The 27,974-nt window shown below is 31.6% G+C and overlaps 1 protein-coding gene across 6 annotated transcripts; it reads right to left on the bottom strand.

Moving 5' to 3' along the window:
* Positions 1 to 30: 30 nt before the first annotated feature.
* LOC139516494 (neutral alpha-glucosidase AB-like) lies at positions 31 to 27,974 on the bottom strand. Of its 6 annotated transcripts, none has more exons than XR_011662975.1 (22): positions 27,885 to 27,974; positions 24,085 to 24,186; positions 23,078 to 23,320; positions 22,516 to 22,683; positions 21,122 to 21,176; positions 20,434 to 20,548; positions 19,898 to 19,994; positions 19,501 to 19,602; positions 18,975 to 19,053; positions 17,854 to 18,027; positions 17,106 to 17,167; positions 16,545 to 16,622; positions 13,817 to 14,243; positions 10,808 to 10,904; positions 9,919 to 10,079; positions 8,909 to 9,158; positions 7,270 to 7,346; positions 6,651 to 6,839; positions 5,893 to 6,002; positions 3,096 to 3,196; positions 395 to 1,478; positions 31 to 177 (listed from the first exon to the last, which is right to left on the bottom strand). XR_011662975.1 is itself a non-coding variant. In XM_071306637.1 (21 exons), exons 1-21 carry the CDS (start codon positions 27,902 to 27,904, stop codon positions 1,369 to 1,371), a joined length of 2,874 nt encoding a protein of 957 aa, XP_071162738.1. In that variant the 5' UTR covers positions 27,905 to 27,974; the 3' UTR covers positions 31 to 1,368. The 6 variants fall into 6 exon arrangements, 4 of the variants coding, with proteins under 4 accessions (XP_071162738.1, XP_071162740.1, XP_071162739.1 ...); XR_011662976.1 differs by lacking the exon at positions 27,885 to 27,974 and adding an exon at positions 27,547 to 27,676; XM_071306637.1 differs by having other exon boundaries at positions 31 to 1,478; positions 21,122 to 21,233.

The following is a 27,974-nucleotide window of genomic DNA, read 5'->3' as shown; positions in this document are numbered from 1 at the left end:
AAATAACCCACTATATATTGAATACAAACAAAATCTTTAACTACATAATTTATAATATATCAAATTTATATCCAAAATCCTACACAATAAATCACAAAATGGAAAAAATTATTTAATGCAGAATTGACATTTCTCTCTCAGTGATGTTGTGTCCTCTCTCATTTGTTTGAACATATACTGTAAACCAACAAATTTTCCCAGAGCGATTTATTTTTCGTGACTTTTTCCAGTAGAAAAATAACGTGAATATAACCCGTCCTCAATATGTTAAACTTTGATCTTGAATTATTTAACTACATCAATAAAATTAGAAAATCATGAAATAATATAAGGTGAAATGAACTAGAAAGGGCTAAATGTGAAATCAAGTCTCAGCGAAAATAAGTTGGTTTACAATTATCAAATACCATTGAGACAGACTGACTAGCAATTGCACCAATGTTAAACTATAATGAAGTTGTAGAAAAAAACTTTGATTTGTAAACATGCACCAAGAATCACCGATAAATTATCTCCCCTTCTAACACCAACATATATACAATACATTCTAGCACTATTGAACCTCATATAAAAGCATGTTGAGGTATTGAACTCGGTGAATTTTCATTCTTCTTCAGAATAATCAATTTTGAATGTAATCTTGAAATATTTTCCTTATCATGGAATATTTCCTAAAAATTGCACATTGGGAATTTAATTAAGTATCCAACGCATCTATGAACAGTAGAATAGGAAATTTTCTTAACTGGCCATGTTTCACAATTGAATCTTCATTACAAGACAGATTACTTTTAACTTGTATATCTATAAATAGAATCGGAATGTACTTATACTCAAGATTCACTACATTTAAAGAATAAAAATTACGTGTATAAACAAAATACAGGAAAATGAGGGAGAAAACATGTAGAGACATTTATTTGCTATTTGAATTACATGATTATAAAGTTTATGTTTAGATTATCCACCTAAACATCAGACAAATTTACTAGCTCTTAGAGATTATATTTAATTCATCCAATTGAAATTTTTCTTCAATAAGTTCAAGCTTCAGACAATCTGTCTTTCACCATCTTGACAAGTTCAAAACCGGTCAATGTGCGATAATACTGTTGTATTTTAAGAAAACTCCCAAATATTTTTCTTCAGTAATTAAGGAAGAATGTGACCCTATTACATGTTACACAGTATATTAAGCACTATCAAAACTTTCTGACAAGATCATCCGCAACAATTATTCATTACACATACACCCACTCATTCATCTAGAGATCACATTAACACCCAAATTACATCATCTATATTTTTAGTAACACAATAATCACATGACAGATTGTAATGGTAAGTAGATCCTATTTATAGCATTGATCACAGAAGAGTGATGACAAAATCTTCTTGTAATTTAGTTCCTGGTTTCTTAATTGCTAAAAGTGATGTATTAGGATCATATCCAAAAGCTAATTGTTGTTGCTGATTTCCTGAAATATACAAAAGCAAAATTGTCAAAATATGTTACTTTATACAGGGTTTGGACATAAATAGTCATATACAAAAAAGTTTTCGAAAATCTGTAACAATTCAAAGGAAACTGATGTTACATATAAATGGACTTTGAATTTAGATAACAGAAGACAATAGTAATTGATTTAAAAAAATTCACTACAATAATAAGGAGATGTGGTATAATTGTAAATGTATTGATATTTATAGGTTATTGTTGATCATCTCAACCAGATTGACTTTCTCGCTTGAGCAGATACAGCAAAAGTGAGAAAAGCAATCGAGTTGAGATGACCAATGACAATCTGTTTATGGCTATTTTACCTATGATGACGCTGTCAATTTCAATGACAACGTCATGTGCCCCCTTAGTTTCTAGTGATAATGTTTCATATCACTAGACTCTGCTAAGAAAAGATATAATCAGTCAGCAAGATCAAAGGAAAAAATCCTAAAATAGCCATAAAGAAGTAATGAACTACTCAAACTCCTAATTTTGTATGTACATGTTATTTTTATAAGTTCATAAGTTTATGTTTATAAGTGCAATATCATTTTTTATGTTACAATTATTACACGTAATGTTTTGGCAGTATATAATATCCTTAAAGGTAACAGGAAAATGTGAAAAATTACAGGTGACAGAGTAAGCTTAAACAAAAGGCTGTCACAACGACAGCAAACCGGATTTATTAACATTTATTTGTGTCCTGGCATTTTCAATATCACAAGAACCATAACTGATGAACTCGTCAATATCAAATTTGACCTCCATTTTGTCATCAGTATCAACATATTAAAATTTGAAAAGCTTAGGTTGAATGGTTCATGAGTAAATGCAACAACATGAATGGAAACATCCTTTTTCGATCTTTCAAGAACTCCTGAACGGTAAAAGTTAAAATCAACAGTATTGAACTTGACCTCCATTTTGTCATCAGTAACAACATACTAAAACTTGAAAAGCTTTAGTTGAACAGTTCATGAGTAAATGCATGGACACGACTGGAAAAACCATTTTTCAATCTTTCAAGAACCATAACTCCTGAACCGTAAAAGTCAAAATCGTCATTATTGGACTTGACCTTCATTTTGTCATCAGTAACAACATATTAAAATTTGGGAAGCTTTGGTTGAACAGTTCATGCGTAAATGCACAGACACGACTGGAAACGCCATTTTTCAATCTTTCAAGAACCATAACTCCTGAACGGTAAAAGTCAAAATTGTCATTATTAAACTTGACCTTCATTTTGTTGTCAGTAACAACATATTAAAATTTAAAAAGCTTTGGTTGAACGGTTCATGAGTAAATGCACGGAGAACATTTATTTGCCGCCCGCCTGGCCGCCGTACATCCCCAATTAAAAAATCCGGTTAAAAATGTAGCTTACATTCAATTTAATCTAAACAATATCTTTGAATTAAAATGTTAAAGAAACAAATATAACCATGACTTTACTTTCAAAATGCAAAGCTGATTTCAGAAACCTCTTTTGACCAAGTCACAAACCGTTATAACCTTAATTTTCTGCACACATATCAGATATAACTTTTAAACTATCTTTACAAAACATGTATAATGTAATACAAACCTATTTTAATTGCAACACCATTCGGCTTTTTAAGAACTCCTAAAATTAATATTCTTTCTATCCATTCTTTTGTTTCGAAAACACCATTTTTATCTGCATTGCTAAAAATATAAAAGAATACAGATGAAATCCTCTGAAATTTGGAATGAATATATATAACATACAGTAAAACCTGTTTTGTAACAGTCACCTAAATTGAGAGCAAACCAGTCTTGGAAAAGTCACCCTCTTTATACTGCTGTAGGTTGCATTTTGAACCTCAATTCAAAGGTCAATTTCCCCAAGTCCAAAGTGTGACCTTTATATACATTAAAAGGATTAAAACCATACTGAATATTACACATATGTACTTTCACAGTACAATAATCTGTTGATACCTATATTTTGGCATTGCACATGTTCATGTTTTTCTCTCGACTAACTTTACACTAAATCTATTGAATGTTGGAGGTGAGCTTATTAATATTTTAGTCTTAGTTACATGATTTGTTTTATCTGTTATTGGCTTAAAGCTAACTTTGAGTAATTGTGAGTACTCTTAAGATCTATACTTTTGTGTTTTGTTGTTAGAGATGATGGCTGGATATATACCCTGCCATGTCCCGTCTGCATTTTTGTTTAATCTTTTCTATAGAGTCTAATCCAGACATTGGCAAAACCATGAAATCAAATATCTATGAAAAAATCATTTTTGTCCTTAAGGTGGTACCTAACACTACAGGGAGATAACTCTGTAAAGTCAGCTAAACGTTTTAATTACATTGTGTTGTAAAAGGAATATTAAGCTTCTCAATGATCAAAATTGGTGTTAGTCAAACTGCTATATAACCAATACTATATCACTGTGTAGAACGCCACATGCGGGGTGTCGGCTATGTTTGACATGGGGTGGCAATTTTGAAGCGACAAAAAAGTAACAAGGTAAGTTCAAGCATCAAAATTTCTTATTTTTAGATCTCTCAGTACCATATAATGTATTGCACGGAAGGAACCGCAACATAATCTATTTCCTGAAAGCAGAAGCAGTTGTCTTCAGTGCTCAGTTTTCTCAAACACCTCGCCCTAGTTTTCCGTGTTGCAGATTTTAAGCCTTTATATGCAAACTTCGGTATAAAAAAACACTTTACACTGCTACCCTCCATATTATTTATATAGAATTGTATTCCTCTCATTGACTTATACCAAATACCAGTTTCTTAGTTAAAATCAATTGGTTTTAAAACTGTTATTCATCAAAATATAAAGTGTCGCTCGGGGTGTCAGATTTTGAATCGCAAGGGGTAGAGGCTTGTCTTAAAAAAGAATAAATTTTCTTATAAATCGATCTCTATCTGATAGTTTTTAATTCAAACACACCTACACTGTTATGATGACAAATTACAAACTTGAGGTATGTCATTTGGTCCATATTTTAGTCTTTTAAGTAATGTGCATTTTTATTGATAAACATAGCAAATAAAGCCTCAAAGTAGAAAAATAATTGGATATGAATAGAAGTGTAAAGTTGTTTGTTTAATTATATATTATACCTTTGAAATACAAAAATATTGACAAATGGACGTAAGAATATGAAAATTACACGTATGAATGAAGAAGGGTGTACCCGATTAATTATCAAATCATTAATGATTTAAATTGAGTTGAATAGGAATACACTTAATTAAATGCTATGAACATATAAATCTTTAATCTTTCCAATGTTTTCAATTTCGTAAATGCAAATGTATATTCGAGATCGTAAATGATTTTATATAATTTTTATTTAGTGACTGTATCAGTTTATTGTCAGAAACTGATCGACGCCCATATAGATTAATTGTTGTTTAGACATTATGTAAATGCATAAATGTATTTTGTGATTTTCCACCATGTTTTGGTTTATTGAGCCATAGCCTTGTCTTTTTTTTTACCATGATATATATAGTGACTGAAAAGGAAAAGAAATAATTTACCAGCTTGAAAACTAAATATTTTGAGCCAGTTTTTCCTATGAATGAAATCAAAAGCACATGTTTTATAAGACCAAAAACAGGCAAAATAAAAAAACCCTTATTTTGTCATGGTAAAGTAGATGTGAATGAAATAAAATGTATCATATGAAGACTAATTTACATGCAAATATGTATTTTTTATGACAAGCCTCTACCCTTTGCGATGCAAAATCTGACACCCCGAGCGACACTTTATATTTTGATGAATAACAGTTTTAAAACCAATTAATTTTAACTAAGAAACTGGTATTTGGTATAGGTCAATGAGGGGGATACAATTCTATATAAATGATACGGCGGGTAGCTGTGTAAAGTAATTTTTTATACCGAAATTTGCATATAAAGGCTCAAAATCTGCAACACGGAAAATTAGGGCGAGGTGTTTGAGAAAACTGAGCACTGAAAACGACTGCTTCTGCTTTCAGGAAATAGATTATGTTGCGGTTCCTTCCGTGCAATACATTATATGGTACTGAGAGATCTAAAAATAAGAAATTTTGATGCTTGAACTTACCTTGTTACTTTTTCGTCGCTTCAAAATTGCCACCCCATGTCAAACATAGCCGACACCCCACATGTGGCGTTCTACACGGTGTATATGTGTAAATTTTGTGACAAAACGGTTGGTTGAAAATTTTTGAAATTTTTATATTTTTGTTAAAGGGTCAAAGTAAATACTTTGACAAAATTTTATTAAAATTAAACAAGCCAAGTTAATTTTAGTGAAAGTGTTGGGTGCCACCTTAATCCACATAAATTGGCACCAAGAAAATAGATGAATCCACAGTACTAACAATTAATCTTACCTATTAGTTAACTTATTATTTGAAAATGTAAACTGTCTATGTAAATATTTTCCGTTTTGATATTGGAATGTATGGTAATCATCTGCATACATATCACCACTAGCTTTACCCTGAAAATAAATAAACTGTAGTTTAGGATTCATAAAATTGATTTCTTGGTTCAGATATACAATGTACAAATGTCATAGATATTTTCTCATATAGCAATACACATAATTCACTTGACACATACATTAAATATTTACAACTAAAATGTAACAAGTTCTTTTTCAGTAAGACTGGCGCTGCTTTTCAGTCAAAGTAAATTGCATTAAGATTTTTTTTATTAACTAGCTTTTATACACACTATTTGAACATTTTTTTATTTATTTTAAAGCGAGAAATGATTGTTTCAAAAGGAGACAGTATTTAATCCTTCAGCATATTTATTCAATTCCGATGTTGAAAAGCCATCTATCACATTACATTATCAAAAAATTGACTTGTCTTTCATACTTAGCCACTAAACAAATTATATTTATAAGACCAAAACAAATAATACATGTGTTTCAGGTAACCCTTTCGACCCTAATTTTAAGTGCCAACACAAACACTTTTTATATCATTTTGTAACAAGCACTGTTAAAGTAAAACTGATTCCATAGTAGTAACCAGCTAAAAAATGTTTTAAATCAAAATGATATTGCCTACCTACCTTTTGCAGCACATAAGCAGAAACACATGTATTATTTATTTTGCCTAAGGTATTATATTATTACCTGTCTATCAAGACAAATAAACAATGTGATTGGATCATCATGCATCAGCCCAGACGACCTTCTCACTCTCATTTTTCTTGGTATGACAGAACCTCCTCTCTGGAAAACTGGTATTTTTTCTAATGGAGCATTTACATAAATTGATTTTCCTCCCAAATATTTCTCAGCTGTTAAAATGTCATACCAAACCTAATGAAAAAAATGTTAATAAATTAAATTCATTTATTGAATTTCAGGTTACCATTATTCAGATTTGTTATAACAATTAATTAAAAGTTTACAGAGCACATAATTTTGGTGTCCTACATATAAACAACAAATTGAACAACCATTTTCTGTGAGAGCCTTAAAAGGCAATTGGTTTCAATTTTGGTCTTGGAAGATAATTGGTTTTAATTTACTACATGAAAAGAATATTATTCCTACAAAAGCAACAATCATGAACATTTATCTATCAAACATCAAGAAAAATAAAATACAGCTTGGTATCATGACATTATAATTAAGTGCAAAGGGAAGTAACTCATTATTTAGAAAATGTATTTGCATTTTGAAAGCCGTCATATGTCAGACTAGTAACCAATCAACTAAGAGAATGAACTGCATGCAGTATACTCACATCATTAGCTCCAGGGAAATATACATTGGTACCAGTACCCCCTTGTTCTGTGATTGGTTTAACCAGTAATGATGGACCTAAAAACAGAACAATGCATTCAGCAAATGTTAGGAAAATAATGGGCTGCGCTTTAGCGCATGATAGGCCCGTTGCTCTTTTAACTTGTCTTTTATGCTTTAAATGAATTTATATGATCAACTAGAAATATATATACAAATCAAAAGGGATGTTACATTAATATATTCACCAAGGTTTCATAAAATCCCCTTTTTTAAGTATAACCAGGTGCTCCGCAGAGGTCGAACCCTGAACAGTTGGGGCAAGTATGGACAAAACATTCAAGCGTGATACAGCTCTGAATTTGGATTGTGATCAAATTTTTGAAATTACATGATTTTTTTTACACAAAACAAATGTCAAGATTTTACAAATCAATTAAAGATTTCTTCTTCAAACTTATTTAAATCTAAAATTAAATAGTTGACACAGCATAGGTTTCTGACACAATATGAATGTGGTCTAATGAACTTTTTTTTTGCCTTTGAGCAATTCACTATGCTGTTGAATATTAATCCTCTAAAAAAAATGTTTGAAGAAATTTTCTTTTTATTTATGAAATCTGAACGTGATAGCAATATACGACCAAAAAATTAAAATTTTTGAGGTCGTATAAAAATTCGTTAAGAAAATGTAAAATCTAAAATTTATAAAAATGGAAACGGAGCTTACATTAATAGATATAAACAATTCACCAAAGTTTCATGGACATTGGTGAAATCCTTTTTGAGTTATTGTCCGAAGTGTTGAAAATCCCCCTTTTTTTATGAATAAAGCCCCATAAATCCAAAACTTAAAATCTGAAATTTATAAAAATTGAAAGGGAGCTTACATCAATAGATATAAACAATTCACCAAAGTTTCATGGACATTGGTGAAAGGCTTTTTGAGTTATTGTCCGAAGTGTTGAAAATCCCCCCTTTTTTATGAATAAAGCCCCATAAATCCAAAACTTAAAATCTGAAATTAAAAAAAAACGAAAGGGAGCTTACGTCAATAGATTTAAACAATTCACTTAAGTTTCATGAAAATTGGTGAAAGTGTTTTTGAGTTATTGTCCGAAGTGTTGAAAATCCCCCTTTTTTTTATGAATAAAGCCCCATAAATCCAAAACTTAAAATCTGAAATTAAAAAAAAACGGAAGGGAGCTTACGTCAATAGATATAAACAATTCACTTAAGTTTCATGGAAATTGGTGAAGGTGTTTTTGAGTTTTTGTCCGAAGTGTGGACGACGGACGGACGGACAACGGTATACCATAATACGTCCCGTCTAAAAGACGGGCATATAAAAATGAAAGCTCTATTAAAAAGGTTTCTTGTTTAAATGTAAAATGAAATTAAGAATTTAAAAAAGTTTGCTTTCATTAAAACCACTGGCAGTTGAAAAACTGTAACTACAGAGAAACTATAGCATGGACAAAGATTATAACACTGATAATGAAACACAAAACAACTTATGTTTTTGGATTTAACATTCCCCCCTCCCCCTCTGATATTCAAAAATTCCCAACGAGATTATGGGATTATGCAGCAGTTACTTAGAACTCTTTCATTTTCATTTTACCGGTCCTCTAACTTACCTATTAGGAATTGATCATCCATTTTAAATGTTGATTTATCTTCTGGATATTCTGCCCACAGTGGCTGCATGACTGGTCCCCCATTTTTATAAGTATTATAGAATACAGTATACCAGTAGGGTAAGAATGTGTATCTTGCTCTGATGGCATTCCTGACAATCTTCATATTATTATCTGGTAACAAGTATGGCTCTCTACGTTTGGTGTCAATATGAGCATGAGATCTGAAGAATGGCTGGAATGCACCTGCCTGCAAAATTTAATTTCATACAGTGAAATAGTTACTTGTTTAAATTTATAAAATGTTTCCAAAAATTCTGCAGAACCCTATATCGCTTGCCTGTGGATTGCTGCTGACAGATAAAAAGTGTAATGCCAACTGTAAAATGTGAGAGCATTTTTCAGTAAAATACAGAGTTTTTAAAAATCTAACTTTTTCTGAAGATGCTAATTCTTCATCTTGAAGACTAGCTTATTTCCAAGTTTCATAACAGCCCATGTATGTTTGCTAAATGTTAAGGTTATTTCAATTGAACAATTCCAGCATAACATACTGTAAACAGACTTATTTGTGACAATTGAAATTTGGATATATTTTTTTTATTTGCATATATTTTTTTTCTGTACTACTTATGAAAGTTGTGTAAATAGCTTACAAAATTAGTTGCTTTCAAATGTGTGTGTGTGATGAATATCAAAGACATATGTCCAAAGAAGAATAACTTTCAAGCTACTAGAACAAAACTTGATATTGTAAACATACATAAATTCAACATTTTAGATTCTAATGCATTTTTGGTAGTATTTTTAAATGTATACCGCATAATGTTGTATTTGTTCAAAACATCTTAAACAATGCAAAATCAACCAATAAATGACTTTTTTTTTTTTTTTGGGTACAAGCAATGAAATTATGCATAGTTCTTTAGATTCTGAAACAGTGAATTGTCAAAAAGTGAGCACCAGATGAATCTTTGAGCTTAACATGTGCTATATTTCGACCCACTTACTTGCCACCATCTTGTGAGTAATTCTGGATCAGGATTTTTGAAGAAGCCACCAACATCAGCTCCAGCAAAGGTAATACCAACAAGATTTAATGATAACAACATAGGATTGGACACCTTGAGATGGCTCCATTCTCCTATATTATCTCCTGTCCATACAGCGCCTGAAAAACAAAATACTCAATTAACTTGTTTAGCCTATAGCTATTTATTACATGATTCATGTTGAAATAATTGAATTTAAATTAAGAAACTTTTGGGATCTTTATTATTGCAAGAATTGTGATGGAAAAGGTTATAACAGAATACCAAAGTCATCAATACAATAGGTGGAGCTGTAACCAATATTGTTTCTTAGTCAACTCACAAAGTGATTCCATCCAACTCTGCAAATTTGATTATCTCCCCTTTGACAATTTGGACAAGGATTGTATTCCTGTAAGCAAATCCTCAGGAAGTGTCTACACTTCTGTAAAATTCATTAATATCCTTCTAGCACTTTAGAAGTTGTGCTTATGAGAGACTATTATCACATATTGCAATATTGAAGTAAGCTTTGAGTACCAACAATTATATTCCTTTATGGGCATTTTAAGATAGTGTTTTAAAACTGCCTTCAGTTTTAGCAATATCCCTCAACCTGTATAGGAGAAGATGTGATTACAAGGCAAATGAACAAACTAAAAGACAGATGAAGAAACCAAAAATTAGAAGATATGAGTACATTAGTTTCCAGAAGTATAACAAATGAGTAATGTAGTTGTTAGACCATTTAATAACCTAGATTTGACTAGAAAATTGGTGTATGGAAGGTTTTCACAAAAAGATGTAAAACTTGTATTCTGAAAAAAACTATAATTCTCAAACATTATTTATTTAACAGTATTCTTACCATTTCTCTGTGAACCAGCAAAGAATGATCTAGTTAATACAAAAGGTCTTTCCTTGTGATCAGATCTTAATATCAGTCCATCTGCTGTTGCTTGTTGCTAAAACACAGGAAAAAAGATACATTTTTTAAGAAGTGCTACTAATTTCGAAATTTTCTGTTGTGAACACAACCGAATCAAAATATAAGTCACCAAAAATCGTCAAACATTATAAATCAGGTAAAATATTATGCACAAGGCAGGTTTTAATTTATCTGATTATAAAAATTATTTATATCTCAAAGGGAAATTTCACAAATTTTTATATTTTTCATAGAAGAGTACTCTTTGTATGATGGTAAATTTCAATTGATTCTGATATTAATATTCATTTCAATGATTTTTAGTTTTATAGACTGCTAAACAATAAAGGTTTTAAGGTTATAAATGTTATTTGAAGAAACTATTTCATTGGTTTCATAATTTTAAGTTGAGTACTACATAGTTAAAGCATTTTTAATAGGTACTAATTGTCATGTTTTCAGACATGTGACAGAGTTGTCAAGCCACAACTGGAAATTTGGAAATTTTCAGCTTGAGTTTGGGCCTCATAACGAGATTTGTTATCGACATTTTTATCGACGTACGCAATGGTGTTTTGGTGTTTAAACTGCATATTTTCCTTTTTTGTTAATGATTCTATAACTCCATAGCCATTTTTACTTGATAGAAATAGAAGATAAGGGTTTTTTTAATATTTATTTATTATATATAAAGTTCAAGATAAAGTGATCAGCCATCATACATAGTTGGTAAAAAGTATCTCTGCTTAATTTACATTGTCAATTTTGGTACCACTACTGAACAGTGGTGTTGCATTGATAGAGTTGTGAGCTTTCTGGTTTGCTGTATCCATATGTTTGGTCAAGTCATTAGGGTCACCATAGTCAGCTTTGTGTAGTAGGCATACATATCATATTTGAGATCATTAAGACATTTGTCTTGAGGTTAAGTAATATAACTGTTCAATGTTTTTAACAGCATCACATCAAAGTTGTTGTTTATACAACTTAAATTAATCCATTGTCAGTATTTCACTTTTAATCATCCAGGCATGTGCCTTAAACTTGCTAGTTGATAACCAGGTAATTGCCAATACTCTTTTATTGCTGTATATACAGTCTAATCCTTAACATCTTCATAGATCACTCAAAGCTATTCACTGTTTGACATCAAAACAGTTAAAGGAAACTTCTGTTTTTCTCGGACTTTTCTGATATCAATTTCGAGTTTCTCAGACTTTTTCTCTGTCAGAGTATCAATTTTGTAAACAAAATTTCTACTGAAAATTTTTCGAGGTTGACATTTTCAAAAAGCGAAAGATTCAAATTTTAACGGGAGGGACGGAAGAGGGTCTTAAAAGCGAGAGATTTTGACTCCCGCCGGAAGAATCACCAGGGATCTCCATGGCCTGTTTAACGATGGCGCCCCGCCATCGTTCAAATGTCTTGCGCCATCGTCAAATGACTCGCCCCATCGTTAAATTGTCTTGCGCCATCGTTAAATTGTCTTCCGCCATCGTTCAAAACTTCATCATTTTTGTAGCCCGACGCCATTTTTTTTATCAATTATAATCAAATGCATGTAATTGCATAACCCTTAGGCTTTTTATGTTATAATCCAACACAGTTCTAACGCCTGAGGGATATCCGGATTAAGATCGCTAATCACTTGTACCTGAGCTTGTACAGGTAGATCAACAAACCAGACAGGAGAATACTATCTGAGGTTAGACGATCCATTTGTCGAATTAATCAACTAAGTTTCAGCAAATGATTATGATAATTTAGATTAAATAAATAAATTAATAATCCAGTTACAAAGAAAACAGTTTAACAAGTCGAACACGTGCTTTATTTTGACTTACGCAATCAGCATCCCCCCTTTTTAAGAAGAACAAAATAAGACGCAAAACAGTAAATATTATTCCATCGCAAATAACTCGAGTACTGCTGTAACGATAATTTAGAATTACTTTAAAAGTTTTAAAGTAAAAACTTATAATTTATATTTCCTGTAAAGAAATATCGTATCGTAATTCCGAATTCATTTCGTATATTACAATCAAATTGATACATCCGCGTTTCCGGTTTCTATTCAGACTCGAAAGATGCATGTTGCACAGCATCAATTTGTCAGATAAAGTCATTAAAAACCTTTTCATTCGCTCCACAAATCTCTTTAAACTTTTACATAACCTGTACGAATCGTTTTGTTGTTGCTGCAAATCAGCCATACCGGTAATGGGTTCTGAATTTGACAGTGTCCATGAAAAATAAGCTCCACATCATATGATTTTTAACCCCCATAACAATTACCAAAAATACAAGAAATCTACATGGGGACCTTCATGACAGCTTTTGGTCATTCTCGACTAAGGGGGGACCATGAAGACTTGGCATTTGAATGGTTAAAAACGGCAATAAATGAACATATTGATACTTCTAATTCTATAATGAAAATTCAAATAAATATAATTTAAATAAGCAATGAATTAGCATGTTCACCATTCCTTGTATGGAGGGATAAAATACTTCCGATCGCGCTACACTGTACAGCGTAGACACGGTTTGTAATGGTGAAAGTTCTTCCATGGTTCAATTTTCATCCATGGAGATCCCTGAATCACATGTATGTGTTTTTGCAAACATACACATATGCCTGTTCGAAGTAAAGAGCCTGTAATTCAATGGTTGTCATTTGTTGCTGTGCTACACATATATTTTTACGTTCATTATTTTGAACATTAAGTAAGCTGTTATTTTTCTCGTTTGAATTGTTTTACATTTGTGATTTGAGACCTTTTATAGCTGACTATGCGGTATGGGCTTTGTTCATTATTAAAGGCTGTACGGTCACCTATATCTTAAATTTTGAGCCATTGTGGAGAGTTGTCTCATTGGCAATCATACCACATCTTCATTTTATACACACACAATAGCATTCTGCAAAACCTAATTGATAATATTTACCACTAAATGACCGTATATATTGTGTACATCTCTGTTCTCCCATCCATGATGATGTTTAGCATCTCTATGGAAACTGATTTCTGGACCATTAAATACAGATGGTTCATTCATGTCATTCCATGTGTGTAGGTCATTAGTACTACCTTCATATTCAGACAACAGGAACTTAGACTCCCACCATTTTCTGACCTCTGGGTCAGTAAAATCTGGCCATGCGGAGGATCCTGGCCAACACCATCCATCATACTCATTACCATCTTTATTTTTCACCAATAAATCTTTACTTTTTGCATCTGCATACACCTTGTAGTTATCATCTTTCTTTAAATGTGGATCCACAATCGTAACCATTTTACGACCTTTAGATGCTACATTGTTTATCATGTCGACAGAGTGTGAAAACTTGTTTCCATCCCATGTAAAATATCTACAATATAAACATCAACAATGCAAGGTTCAGATCACCAGTGCAATTTGGTTCAAACTGAAAAGAATCTGTATTATTCTTAATTATAAAAGCATGTGCACACATGGATTTGGTTTTTAACTAACAGATAGAAATCTGGACACAAGATGAAAAACATTCAGATTCCTCAACTTCCATATCAGTCAATATAAAGACATTTCAAATGATAAGTTGTTTTGTCCATTACTGGCTAACACTAAAGATATCTTTCATAAATATAACAGGGTTTCCGCTGGCGGTCGCCATTTTCGCAATTTGCGAAAAAATAATAATTGTGGCGATAAAAATTCGTCATTTGCGAAAGAATTTGGCAAAAGAAATATATATAACGATTTATTTTCCTCCATCTTGTTTATTTACTTTTTTTCGAGTTTCTCGGACTTTACCCGATCAGACAATACTCGGAATTCACCTTGACCTTATTAAGATTTGGACAGAAAATCAATAATCAGCTGATTGCATTTTATAGCTGTCGACAACAAAGGACTAATTAATAAAGGTGTTGATTGAATTGTTTGACAAAATTAAATGGTTAAATGGCTTCCGCTAAATGTCACAAACAGAATTTATTTACCACTTTGCGACGCACGTGTTTGAAGCAAACTTTTGACGTATCCTCTCCTTTTAAAGACAGTTTAGAAAAGAATAAAATTGAGAATGGAAATGGGGAATGTGTCAAAGAGACAACAACCCGCCCAAATAAAAAACAACAGCAGAGGGTCACCAACAGGTCTTCAATGTAGCGAGAAATTCCCGCACCCGGAGGCGTCCTTCAGCTGGCCCCTAAACAAATATATACTAGTCCAGTGATAATGAAGGCCATACTAATTTCCAAATTGTACACAAGAAACTAAAATTAAAATAATACAAGACTAACAAAGGCCAGAGGTTCCTGACTTGGGACAGGCGCAAAAATGCGGCGGGGTTAAACATGTTTGTGAGATCTCAACCCTCCCCCTATACCTCTAATCAATGTAGTAAAGTAAACGCATAACAATACGCACATTAAAATTCAGTTCAAGAGAAATCCGAGTCTGATGTCAGAAGATGCAAAGCTGTTGTTGTGACGAAAAATGTTCCAAAGCAAGAAAAATCTCAGATTTAAAAACTTTAATTATCCTTTGATTTTAATACAGGTAATTGATCAGGGAGACTACTTTAAAGTCGTTTGAGTGACACAAGTGTTTCAAGCATAGTTTTGCATCTCAACTTTTTCACTTACGATGGTCAAGAAAAGAAAACTGTCGTTATGAAGAAATCTATCCAAAAGGTTGGGAACAACCCCTCGAATGAGAGTAACTCTTCAATGTAATGACTACACATGAAAGGAGGGATCAATTTCATGTGATAAAAGCTTCTGTTTTGTTGTAAAAACCACTTCTTAGTACAAAAGGGCACATCAGTATTTTTCTTTTAAAGAAACTTTCCATACGAACTATACTGGTATTACAATATATTTAATCAAAACATATCCACTAATTTTGTTATATTCCAGGACTTATATCTTCTTTATTATTAAAAGTATAGTGGCCCCTAGTCCAAATAATTATGACGTCTGGAAAGGCTATTCTATTTTTCTTCTGGGACGCCTTCCTTGCCAGACGTCATAATTATTTGGACTAAGTGGCCCCCTCATTTAGAAACTACAATGAATATTTTTCCCTTTTAAGTTAAAAAAAATTCTGTTGTTTTAAAGTAAATGTTTAGTGTTTAATATTCATTAAAATGTACACTCTAAAATAAGTTTGAGAGAATAATCATAGACACAATGGGGCATTCATCTTATTTAAGGGAGGGGGTAGAAAAAAAGGTAAATTTTAAACGAAAATTGGCGAAAAATATATTGTTTTGGCGAAAGAGGTGGCGAAAAAAATAATTGACCCAGGGGAAACCCTGGATATAAGAAGATGTGGTATAATTGCCAATGAGATAACTCTCCTTCCAAGTCACTATTTGTAAAAGTGAACCATTATAGGTCAAAGTACGGTCTTCAACACGGAGCCTTGGCTTACACCAAACAGGAAGCATTCATAATTATTTTTGCCGGTTTAAACAGTATTTCTCTGTAAGCATAAATATAATCAATAAAATAAGGCAACAGTAGTTTATCCATATAAAAATCTTGTTAATCCATTAAGAAGATGGTAATCTAGGTAAACAACTAAAGGAAGAGAATCGAATGAACTCCGAATGGTGTGAGGTGCTTCCAGGGTAGCAACAATAAGTGTATTACTGCTACTCTATGTCAAATTTACAACTTACCTTTTACCATCAGTATGTTCTATATCTAACCAAATTACATCAAATGGAATGTCAAATTTGTCCATATTGGCATCAACACTGAAAATACATACAGGTGATCATCATTAATGAATAGCTTGGCATCTCCCTATTACAATGTAAATCTTGATATCTAATATAGAAATTTGTTTGAACACACAAAATTTCTGAATCCAAAGGTATCAATTATTGTGGTAAATAGATTTTCTCTTTAAAAAAGAAAAGAAAAACGATACCCTCTGTCTGTATTGAAGAATTACATCTCCTTGAATCATATGTTTATATTGTTTAATCTCCTAAATCTGTTGCAGATCTGATATCAGATACAGACATTTTATTAAAAACATTAGGTGTCTGAATCCAAAGGTATCAACTATTGTGGTGAATAGATTTCCTCTTTAAAAAGCTCATTAAATTGTAAATTTCTTATTGTTTAATCTCCAAAATTAGTTGCTTTTACTACTGAAAAAAGAAACCTTTGCAAAAAAATTATTAAAAGAACTTTCTTTTAGTTATTTTCAAGTTGTTTAAAGCGAGTCTTACTTTCTAACATCATCCTGGTCGTTGTAATTCCATCTACACTGATGATATGCTATGGAAAACAACTGAAATAAATAAAATCATAAATATAACAAATTATGCTTATAGGTTTAACTATTTTGGTACAGAATTAGAAGATTTTCTAAAAAAAAAATTAAGTCCTTATAAAACTTTAAAAATTAATTCTGACATGATTTAAGAAAATTATGAATTTCTGTATAGATTTCAGAATAGAATGCATTATAAATGCAGTGATTTCATTTTAGGAAAAACAGTGCTGTTTTATATCCCATGGTGCAATTTGAAAATACTGGGGGAAAACAATGTGTGATTTTTTGATTGTCTACATACTGCTTAAAACTTACAAAATCTGCAACTTTTCAAAATTTAATTCAATTTAAACATTCATAGTATTTAGGGATGACACTAAACAAGATACCAGTTTTACATTTTATTAGCATTTTCATTATAATCATTTACATAAACAAGTGAGAAAAAAAATAATCAGGAGAGGTCTCTCCCCATGTAAAGGTATACACAGACATTCAGCTTGTATTGGTAATTTTTTTGCAATGTAAAATATATCAATGGGGTGTACTATAATAATGGGTTATGCATGGTCATCTTATGTTTTAAGATGTCTGTAAAACATGTGTTCTGATCTGAACCTAAGCTAAACTCCAAACACAAATGTGTACATTGAGAACCCCTGTGATGATATTTTTTCGAATATTAAATGAAATAAACTTACTGGAGGAACAGGTGTGGTCCCTGTTAACACAGCATACTGTTTAAATACATCTTTTGGTTTTGGTCCTAGCATAACAAACAAATCAATTACACCACTCTCTGAAAACCAATGTGTATCTGTCTGTGGAATATCGGAGTCTTGTTTGAAAAAGTCAGCAACCTTGGAGAAGAAATTCTGCAAATCATAAAGTTATATAAATCTTAAACAAACCCTACAAGAAGATAATACAAAGTACAAAGTACTGTGTCAGTGGTATGTGGGCAATAAAAAGTATGGTTTGTAAGCATGTATATTCATTTCATTTCTATTCATATATACTCATACTTTTCAATTTGTAGGAGCTACTATATCTTCTTTGACTACCATATACTGTAAACCAACTTATTTTCGTGAGCGATTTATTTTTTGCGACTTTCGTGATTAGAAAAATAACGCAAATATAAATCGTTGCGAATATGGATCTTTTATTCTTAAAATTCATAAGTAAATCAGATAATCCCAAAATTAAATAGTCGCGAAGTGGTCAAGAAAGGGTAAAACGCAAAAATCTGTTGCTTTACAGTACTGTGAATTCATTTATTTCTGTGGGTTACAATTTTTGTTGATATTTGATTTTGTGGTTTTGACAATCTCTGCATACAAAGCATATAGAAATCTTCAATTTTTCGTTGAACTTTTGATTTCATGGTTCACATGTTACCACTAAATCCACGAAAATTGGTATACAACCAATAATAATGATTGATTGATTACCTGGTACTGCCTCAAAATGAAATTATGAGACTTATACATGTTATAAATCTATGGTATTCTGTAACTGTTCATTAAAAGGTTCAAAAACTATTGAAATAAAATCATTTTTAAAAGATGAAAACACTATCATAGTGGACCCCTGTTTTTTTTATAAATTACTTTCTTCAGAAAATTAACATTTTCGTCTTTTTATTAGGAAGTGTCTAAAAAAATAAAGATGATGTAATTGTAAGAATTTCTGATTTTGTTAATGGTTGCATATGGCAGTTTACTGGGTTGCTTTTGCATTCAGTTCATCTAGAACATGAACTTATCTCAAATGTGTTTGGACCACAATATTTTTTGAATTCTAATCTTAGGAACCTTACCTTATCTGCTACATTTGATTTTATGTCGATCCAGGTTTCTGCTGCATTGTGCCAAAATATTCCTACTGTATTTTTCTCACTAAATAAAAAATATTTTAATCAAAAAGAAATAAATCAGTTTAACATATTGAACAAGAGCATTTTGAAATTCATTCAATGTATTATGAATTCACTGATAATTTGAAATGTACAAATGAAGTTTCCATTTGTTGTGCAATTTTTCCCCTGTCTCTGTGTTCAAAATAAATGTTGAACTTGTGTTTCTCAAAATAAGACATTTTAAGTAGTGCATTTTTAAAAATATTGTCTACCTATAAGGAATAAGACTGTATAATTTAAACTTAAACAGGTCTTGCGAGCCATCATAACTGATAGTGCTCAAGATAAAGTACTTATCACTTTCGTGCACTTCTACCATAATACTTACTTGTGAGCCATACTTAAACAGGTCTTGCGAGCCATCATAACTGATAGTGCTCAAGATAAAGTACTTATCACTTTCGTGCACTTCTACCATAATACTTACTTGTGAGCCATCATAACTGGCACAGCTCCATATAAAGCCATAGGATTATATAGCTCATACTCAAACACATCTAAATTAAATAATCTGTAGGGATCTGTATCTCTGAAAATATAACATCAAACCGTTTAGAAACATTCAAGCATACAAAAATGTTTTACTTTTATATATATCACTGTTTAAGTGTTCTATTCATATCCATATTGCATTTAAATTAATTTTAATCTAGATCCATCAGCTCATTCAAAAAAATTGTCTTTCCATTATGGAACATTTCTGAATTGGTCACTTACATTTAAGTTACCCCCAATAAAGTTTTAAGAAAATTCAGTTGAAACTAAGTGTCTATCTTCTCTAATGATTTTATAATTTTAACATACAAAACAAATGTTGAACTTACTTTGTAGTTTTTAAGGCAAAATCATCAGCATGTTCCGGTATACCATAAACATTCTCAAATCCTGGGAAGGATACATCTAATCCTACAGAACTTGGCCCTGTCAATAGATAACAAATTATTGAGTTCTCAAACAAAGTATTTTTTAGTTCTACTTTTTAAAACTGAATAACAGAATTATTGAAACTCAGAGTAAGAATTTGTAACCCATTGAATATAAAATACAAAATTCTGTGAACTTACATAACAGTAAGAATAAGTAAATACAATCCAGGGTAATTAAGTTAAAAAAAAAAACACTTTTGGTTGTCATTGTTTTATTGTGGAGTCTGGTGTCTGTTGGTGATTCATTCTAATTCTTAAATAATTGTCTGTCTATTCTATAGGTATTACCGTATATAAGTAACAAATGTGTGTGTTAACACCATTAGTCACAAGCAATATCCCAATTATTCAGTCTCTCACTTCATAAGCAAGAGTTGACTTGAAAGGAATCACTTTAAAGTAAAAAGAGATATTAATTTGTACATCAAACTAACCATGTGGCTTAGAATCAGTAAATGATTTAAATGTTTCCTCCCATAGATCTGGTTCCTCCTCATCCTTCTTTTGTTCCTCCTCAGCAGGCTTTTCTTCAGCATTTTCATCTCCTTCCTGTAAAATCACATGAAATATAAAAATATCTTTGAATCTTTTCTACAGTTATTCTTTAATTTTGATATATATTGTGCAATATTTGTAATAAAACACAATAAAAATAATTTGAAATGAATAAATCAAATCACCTGAATCCTATGAAACATGCAGTACTTTCATACATACTGTAGTACTAAGAGTTCTCTTTTTGTATTTTAAAAACAACTTTAATTGCATACTTTCCTATAACACATATTCATATCAAATCCTCTTTACAAAATTCAAGGTTTCCACATAAAGGTTTGAAAATGAGTAATCAGTTCATACTGTAAACACTGAGAAATAGATGAGAACTGTGCAGAACTCCATGATATGTTAAGAACCTTGAATAATGATTGAGATTTTTTAGTTCATTTTCTTACATTATTTCATAGATCATCAAGAGACTGTTAAAATTTGCAGGACAATTTGCAGGAACTCCAGCTTCCATAACCAACAAAAACAGGCATCCATAACAAATAGTGTAAAAGGTGGTGTTAGACACCATCAATCAGATCAACCCAAGTAGTTTCCTATTTATTTTATTATTACCTTTAGCTCTTCTCCTTCTTTGGCTTCTTCTACGTTTTCTTCTGGCTGGGCTTCTCTGAAAGGTGCGGAAAACCATGAGAATATAGAAGAACCTGCCTTATTTAACCAGCCCCTAAAACAGCAGATAATAAAGGGCTAAATCCCATCAGAAATCTTTCTGTGCCCTTTAAATATCCTGCATGCCTTATTAGATCTCCTTTAAAGCAAGCCAAACATTAATCTTTGTGCAAAGCAGTGCTTAAATGATAGGAATTTAACATCTGTGCAATAAAATCAAATGACAAAAAAATAATTAGTCATTTTGTGCAGTAGTTTCTAAGAAAAGTGTGCCAAAATAGAAGTCCATTTAACATATTTTTAAGATTCAAAGTACATGTAAATAGGAAGTAGGTTTCTGATTGATGCTGCTGGTCAAATATGAGGTCATTTGAAATTCTGTTTAAAAGTTTCAAAGAAAAGTGACACCAAAACAAATTACACACACACAGTGCTTGCAATATAGAATCTACATTGTACTTATAGAGTGGGGGTATAATATCAAATCTAATACTGCTTATTTGACCAATCAGCTCTTATCAAGAGGGAGTTTTTAATCTCAATAAAATCATAAAATGTGTTTGCTTCAGAAAGCTAAAGTGAATTAAATCAATCAAAGAGACATTGCAAATGATACACCCTATCCCATATTTTCTGTTATTCTTATCTGCAGAAATATACATACTTTGCATATTTACTTTCTTTGCACATTTACCTTCTTTTTGTTGTGCTATTTGCTCTTGTTTAGCAAATCCATTGATATGAGAGATATCTAATTTCTGTAAGTTTCAGTTTGCAGTTTTCTGTCACAGTGACATTGAGCTCATATTGTGTTTAATTCATTTTTTTCTGGTTTGAAGGAAGATGAGAGTATTTAACACATGAAATTACATATTTTGCTCAGGTGATCAACTTGTTACCAGATTCATCCTTAAATCAAATTTGACAAATGACTAGCAAGGAAATCATTAATATATAGGAGCAAAGTGATATATTCAGCGACTCCTGAAAAAGTATAACCATAAAGGTTCAAATGAATGCTGACAATAGTTTATGTTTAGTTCTGACCATGCAGGCAACAATCTGGTTGCCAAAATGACAATTAAAGTTGTCAAAGAATTTTCAAAATTGCTAAATCTTGCTGGCCAAATAGCTACTTCACACCAGCCAATTTATTTCTTAAGTGAAGGTGAAATAGGAAAATCAGTAAAAGGGAGACAACTATATTTTTTTTTCATTTGTTTGTGTTTTTGCAAGTGAGCAAAAGTTGAGAATAGAAACTAATTTTCCAACCTAACTTTTCCGCATTCAAACTTTTAATTGAACAATGCCTATAACAACTGTGTTTTCATACTTACTGCTTGTGTCTGTAATGTTCAAATTTAAGTAGACCTTGAGCATTTATACTGACAACTGGTTCATCTTCTGTATAAAAGTCTATACGGAAAGGTTTAAAACTGATCACTATTTTATTTTTCTCTATTCCTAATGTTAAACTTTGACTTGTCTGTTCCAACTTTTTCAACCTGAAAGTACAAATACTTGTTATTGAAATGAAATTTAAAGAAATCTTACAATTGAAAATAACAGTAGTGAACATGGGCTTTTCATTGACACTTAAAGTGAATACACTCTTTTCAAAATATTTTTCAGCATAGCTTATTTAAAATTGAACATGTTTATTTCTGTTATCCTATTTTTACGTGTCGCAAGAGATGTAATAAACAATTAATAAAAATCAGTTTGTCTTGAAATGTGCACAAATGTTAAATGTAGTAAACAACAGTCATATTGATACATAAATCAGGGTGATTACGTCAAGCTGGCAAAAAACGTAAAGTTAACTTCATTGTTCTATGAACACAATCAGATAGATAAGCAACCTATAACCTATTCCAGCAAGCAAACAAACAAACAAACCCTTGTCTTTTTGGTTCCTCCACTAGTACATCTCCAATAGGAATTTCATATCTTTGTTTAATTGGTTCCACCTCATTGATTTTGATTCTCGCTGTACTTCTCTCTAGTCCAGACAATTCTAATGTAAGTTTGACATTAGTGACTGTGTTGAGTAGTTGTAGATTGACTGATGTAGACTGTACATTGACTGTTTCTGTAATTACTTCATATGCACTTTGACCTGGGGTCATTGCTCTGTGCCTCCTGAAGAAAAAAAATAAACATCCAAATTTAAAGTGTCATTTTTTTATAACACTTTTCTTGCACAATGTTACAGTTTTTTGCAATTAAATGTGACAGATCAGTTATGAAGCTTTCAGAGGCACTACTGTCATAACCAGGAAAGGCAAAGTAACCATTTTGTGATCGATATGATAAGATTGATCGGCAGTAAGAATTTGCAGAGCATAAATGTTAAGAATTGACTAAAACATTTGTAAAAGAATGCAAATGCTGAAATGAAACAATATTGTATGAATTAATTACATGTCATTACATGTAAATTGTATTTTCATTTTATACATTTTTTTCTAAAATCAATACTTTAACAAGTGTTTCAAAATGCTTCAAACATGAGAAATCAGAGTAAAATCTAACAATCTTGTTAATGTGTTACATAACTTGACAATTTAAATGCATGAGTTTGCTTGTAACATGGTTAGCCAGTAAAAATGTACTCCAGTTTTCAATTTTTTTTCTTTGAGTTTACCTTCTATTACTGAAGCTAATTTGAATCATTTTATTTTAGTTTTTTAGCGGTTGAACCATGAAGTTTAAGTTTAAGTACAGAAAATTTCTAAAAATAAAATGAATTCAGCATGTTTTCAGATATTTTTTTCTTTTTTTCAGAGGAACTTTGCATCCAGGTTTGTTAGACCCTTGTGTAAATCACTGCATATGGTAAACAATTTCTATAAATTCCAATTTAAAATTTGTTAGCTAAATGACATGTGCCTCTTTGTACTTACTTGCAGAAACCACTTTGCTGACATGTCTTAAAATTATCTCTGTTTACAGCCACAGATGACTGGATCAGCAAAATCAATGTTACTAAAATTTGCTGCATAACCCTGTAAACAAAAGTTACAGTCAATACACTAAAGGATGTACTTAGATGAGGTTTTGGAATGTGCGTCAAATGTTCGGACTCCTTGGTGTTTTTCCATACAATACAATGTAAAATATTTTGCCCCATAACATCCATTTATTTTTGCATATAAGACTTAATAGCTCATGAAAGGTCATTTACCAAAATCTTAGAAGATTCTTGATTTTCTTTCTTTTGTTTTGAGATCCAATTATACCAATGCAAATATAAGGTAAAAGTCTGAGTCAGTCTTTTCCCGCCATATTTTAAATCTCAAATATCTCGGAAAGGACGTCCATGACCTATCAATATTTTTAATAGAGATCAATTACTAAATAAAACACTTTGATTTTGATCATTAAAACAATTTATAAATATCTTAGGCTGAAGAGCAAATGCAAAGCCATTTCAGTTATAATTATTTTTTTCCAAGGGGCATAACTCATTTAAAATAATGTGTTAATGGAAACCTCTCAATTACATTGTTTGGGTAGTTTTATTAAACTGAGTTTGATTTTGTTTTTCCCTTTTTCCTGCAACTTTTTTTTAACTAGTTCCTTAAATGGGGTTCTTTCTCACTAGGATAAGTATATAAGTCCTGGACTCATAATTTTCAAAACTTTAAACTGATGAGTTCGAAGATGAATCAAAATTGTAAAATGTTATACAAATTAAGCACAGATACCATCATTTAATGACAAAAGTTTTACATGATCAAAACTTGATGACATTTCCTTATTTTGTCAAGAGGACTGAAATGATAAATGATATACATGTACATATATATCACATTGTGATTGGTTTAACACTGTCACGTGGTGACCCCTATGAGACCGTAGGGGGTTAGTAAATTTCATAGTGGGTTCATGACGCGTTAATGGTGACGTCATCTATAAATATTGTTGTGTTTCATTGTTTATTTTTCAACAAAACGCAGCCGAAAAAGTCCAGTGTGTGATAAATTGTAATACGGTTAACTACTCACCCCCTACGGACAATAGAGGGTAAATAAAATCCATAGGAGATTCGGCATCACGCCTCACCCCCAATGGATATTACTAACCCTATATGGATTTGTAGGGGGTTAGTAGCGAACCATATAACTTATAATGTAGTAATAAAATTCTTCTCACAGTTTGACTCAGAATGCCAGAAAGTTGGTCATCATGTGCAATAAGTGCCAATTTGGTGATTTAAAGCTCGGTTTCTTTTCTTTTTTTAATTCGGACCTCGTAATTTCATGTTTTTAGGCCAGGGACCCCTCCTCTAGACAGCATGTAGAGTGGACCCACAGCAAACACATTAACCACAGCAGTGAAACTGATCTGGGTACAGAATTCTAAAAAAAGGTTACTTGGACAAAAAGTGAAATTTCCCTTATTTTTAATGATTTTGACGATTTTAGTTAGAAACTGAACTTGCCCCCGGATGTAGTCGTTTCCCATGCATATTTCAATAATAAACATGATTAGCAGTTATATGCCCACAGGTTTACACTATTTTTTGAAGTTTTAGGCCTCTGAACTTCGAGCGTCAAAGGGAAGCCCACCCAGTCAGCACTATCAGCCACTACTCCAATGCCCTAACCTAGTGAAATTTTATTTGGACTAGCAGGTATTTGCAAAACTTTCGTCTTTTAAAAATGACTAAATACAACTGCTGAGATACTGTACCCTTCATAATGTAAAATATTATGAATTAAAATGACGATTTCTTTCTCAGGCTCAGGAATGAACTCAACAGTTATCACTTTGTATTACATCAGACCTGCCAACTTTTGAAAATCTCCATGGGGGATTTAGCCCGCGACCAAAATTTTAAGGGTTACAATTTTAGCAACGTTTCTGTGTACATTGTTTTTTACTCCTAAAATAGTCTAAGTTCTCTTCTCTTTTCTTTTGGTATACTAATGATGAGCTTGTAGGCCTTGATTTCTTTTATTTGCATGATTCTTGTACTATTAAATTATAAAATTGACAAAATAACTGAAGAATAGAGAAAAATGGCATTAAAAATAAAGGATTTTCCCCCTCCAAAGACCTTCTTTTCTATAAACCTTGACTCAAAAGACCTAAAACTACATGTCCTAAAGTTAGAAGGATGAAGACAGATTTTGATTTAGTCTTACTTATGGTCTTATCAGTATCAATGAGAAAATGGATAAAATTTGAGTTATCTTTCTTTGTATTCAGAGGTGCTCTTACTGGCGGAGGCTTATACAGTAACACAGTAGAAGTGAATACAAAATGGCGTCGATTTTAAATCAACAGACACACAACGACTGGTTTCAAAAATTAAACGGATTTCAAGATAAACGATGTTTTCTCGAGAGTTCATTACAGTTCTCATCTTTCAATTAATTATGATTTTGTTGTAGAACTACGGCAAATGTTGCAAATTGTGCTTGTATGATAAATTGATTAAAATTGAATGGCTGTTTGACCAAATTTGTGTATACAAATTAATTTTGAGGACTGACTGTTACGACCCATTAGGTAATCTGATTACATACAACCACTAATTATGACACCTGTTGTGACTGTTGATTAGCGGAGGGTCGTTAACTTGTCATAATATGTCCCCAGGTAAAATTATAGATTTTTAAAAATTGATCAAATAAAACTTCAAAATCGGTAAACAATAATTTTTCGGGTATATTTGGTGAAAATCGGGATTTTGACTAGTTTTACGATCCCGATATCGGGATTTGGGTTGAGGGATAAAAATCGGGATGATACCACGAAAATTGGGATAGTTGGCAGGTCTGTTACATGTGTAAGGGTTGTGACAGTGTGATGGGGTACCTTCATGACGAAGAAAGGTAAAAATTCTTGCCAATTGACGTTATTTGTAATTTTAAGTGTATGACGATAAAATGGACACTTTCTTTTAGACGATTAAAACATTGACTGATTTTGCCGAATCTCGTAAATTTTTTTCCAAAAATGACCGTTATGATGATGATGATAATTATTTGAGACCTCTGACAAATCACGATAAGGTTATTCTGACAAATCATGGTGAAATTTTAACCGATTTGAAGCTAATGGTAGCTGAAAATGACTGTTTGACACCCGACGATAACAGGCACTTCCCTCATGTTCAAGTTCACATTACAGATCAGTGACAAAACCTGGTTAATTAGATTTTTTTTATCTTAAAATTGTCAATAGTTTTCTAGGATTTGACTGTAACTTTTAAGTTAATAGACTGAACACATAGTTCACTAGAACAAACAGAAAGTTTTGAACAAAATAAACCATTTACATGTACAACCTAGCCCAAAAGTCCATTTCCCCATCCATTCAGGGCATGCCAATAGTTTCATTATATCCAATATTACCTTGCATTAATATTATGTTATATACTTTAGCTGAAGACCTTACAAAGGCAGGTGTGAGTTCAAGATAGCCCTAACTATCAAACATTTAACTGATTCCGATTATGTATTGATGATGTGGCCAACCAACCAGATTCAACCACGCAAACGACCTAGATCAATTTTTCAGGTGCCCGGTGTGTGCAAATGTCCTATTTTTTATATTATACACGCTTTGGCAGCATGATATTAATAAATATAGAAAAAATTAATTGGGTTTTTGGTATACTCTCAAACATCTGTTAAAACCTATGAATGAAATCAATATAAGAGACAATAAATGAAATAACTCAAATAACTACCACAAAGAGGGGGTTTCCATCTTTGTTATTTGGAATAATTTAGCGTTTGAACATTAGTTTGTTTTCGGAAAAGATGTTTATTAACAAAAA

This window comes from Mytilus edulis, chromosome 3 (assembly GCF_963676685.1).
Source record: "Mytilus edulis chromosome 3, xbMytEdul2.2, whole genome shotgun sequence".
NCBI lineage: Eukaryota > Metazoa > Mollusca > Bivalvia > Mytilida > Mytilidae > Mytilus > Mytilus edulis.
Note: the sequence above shows the minus strand (reverse complement) of the source record. Positions and strands in the feature narration are given on the sequence as shown.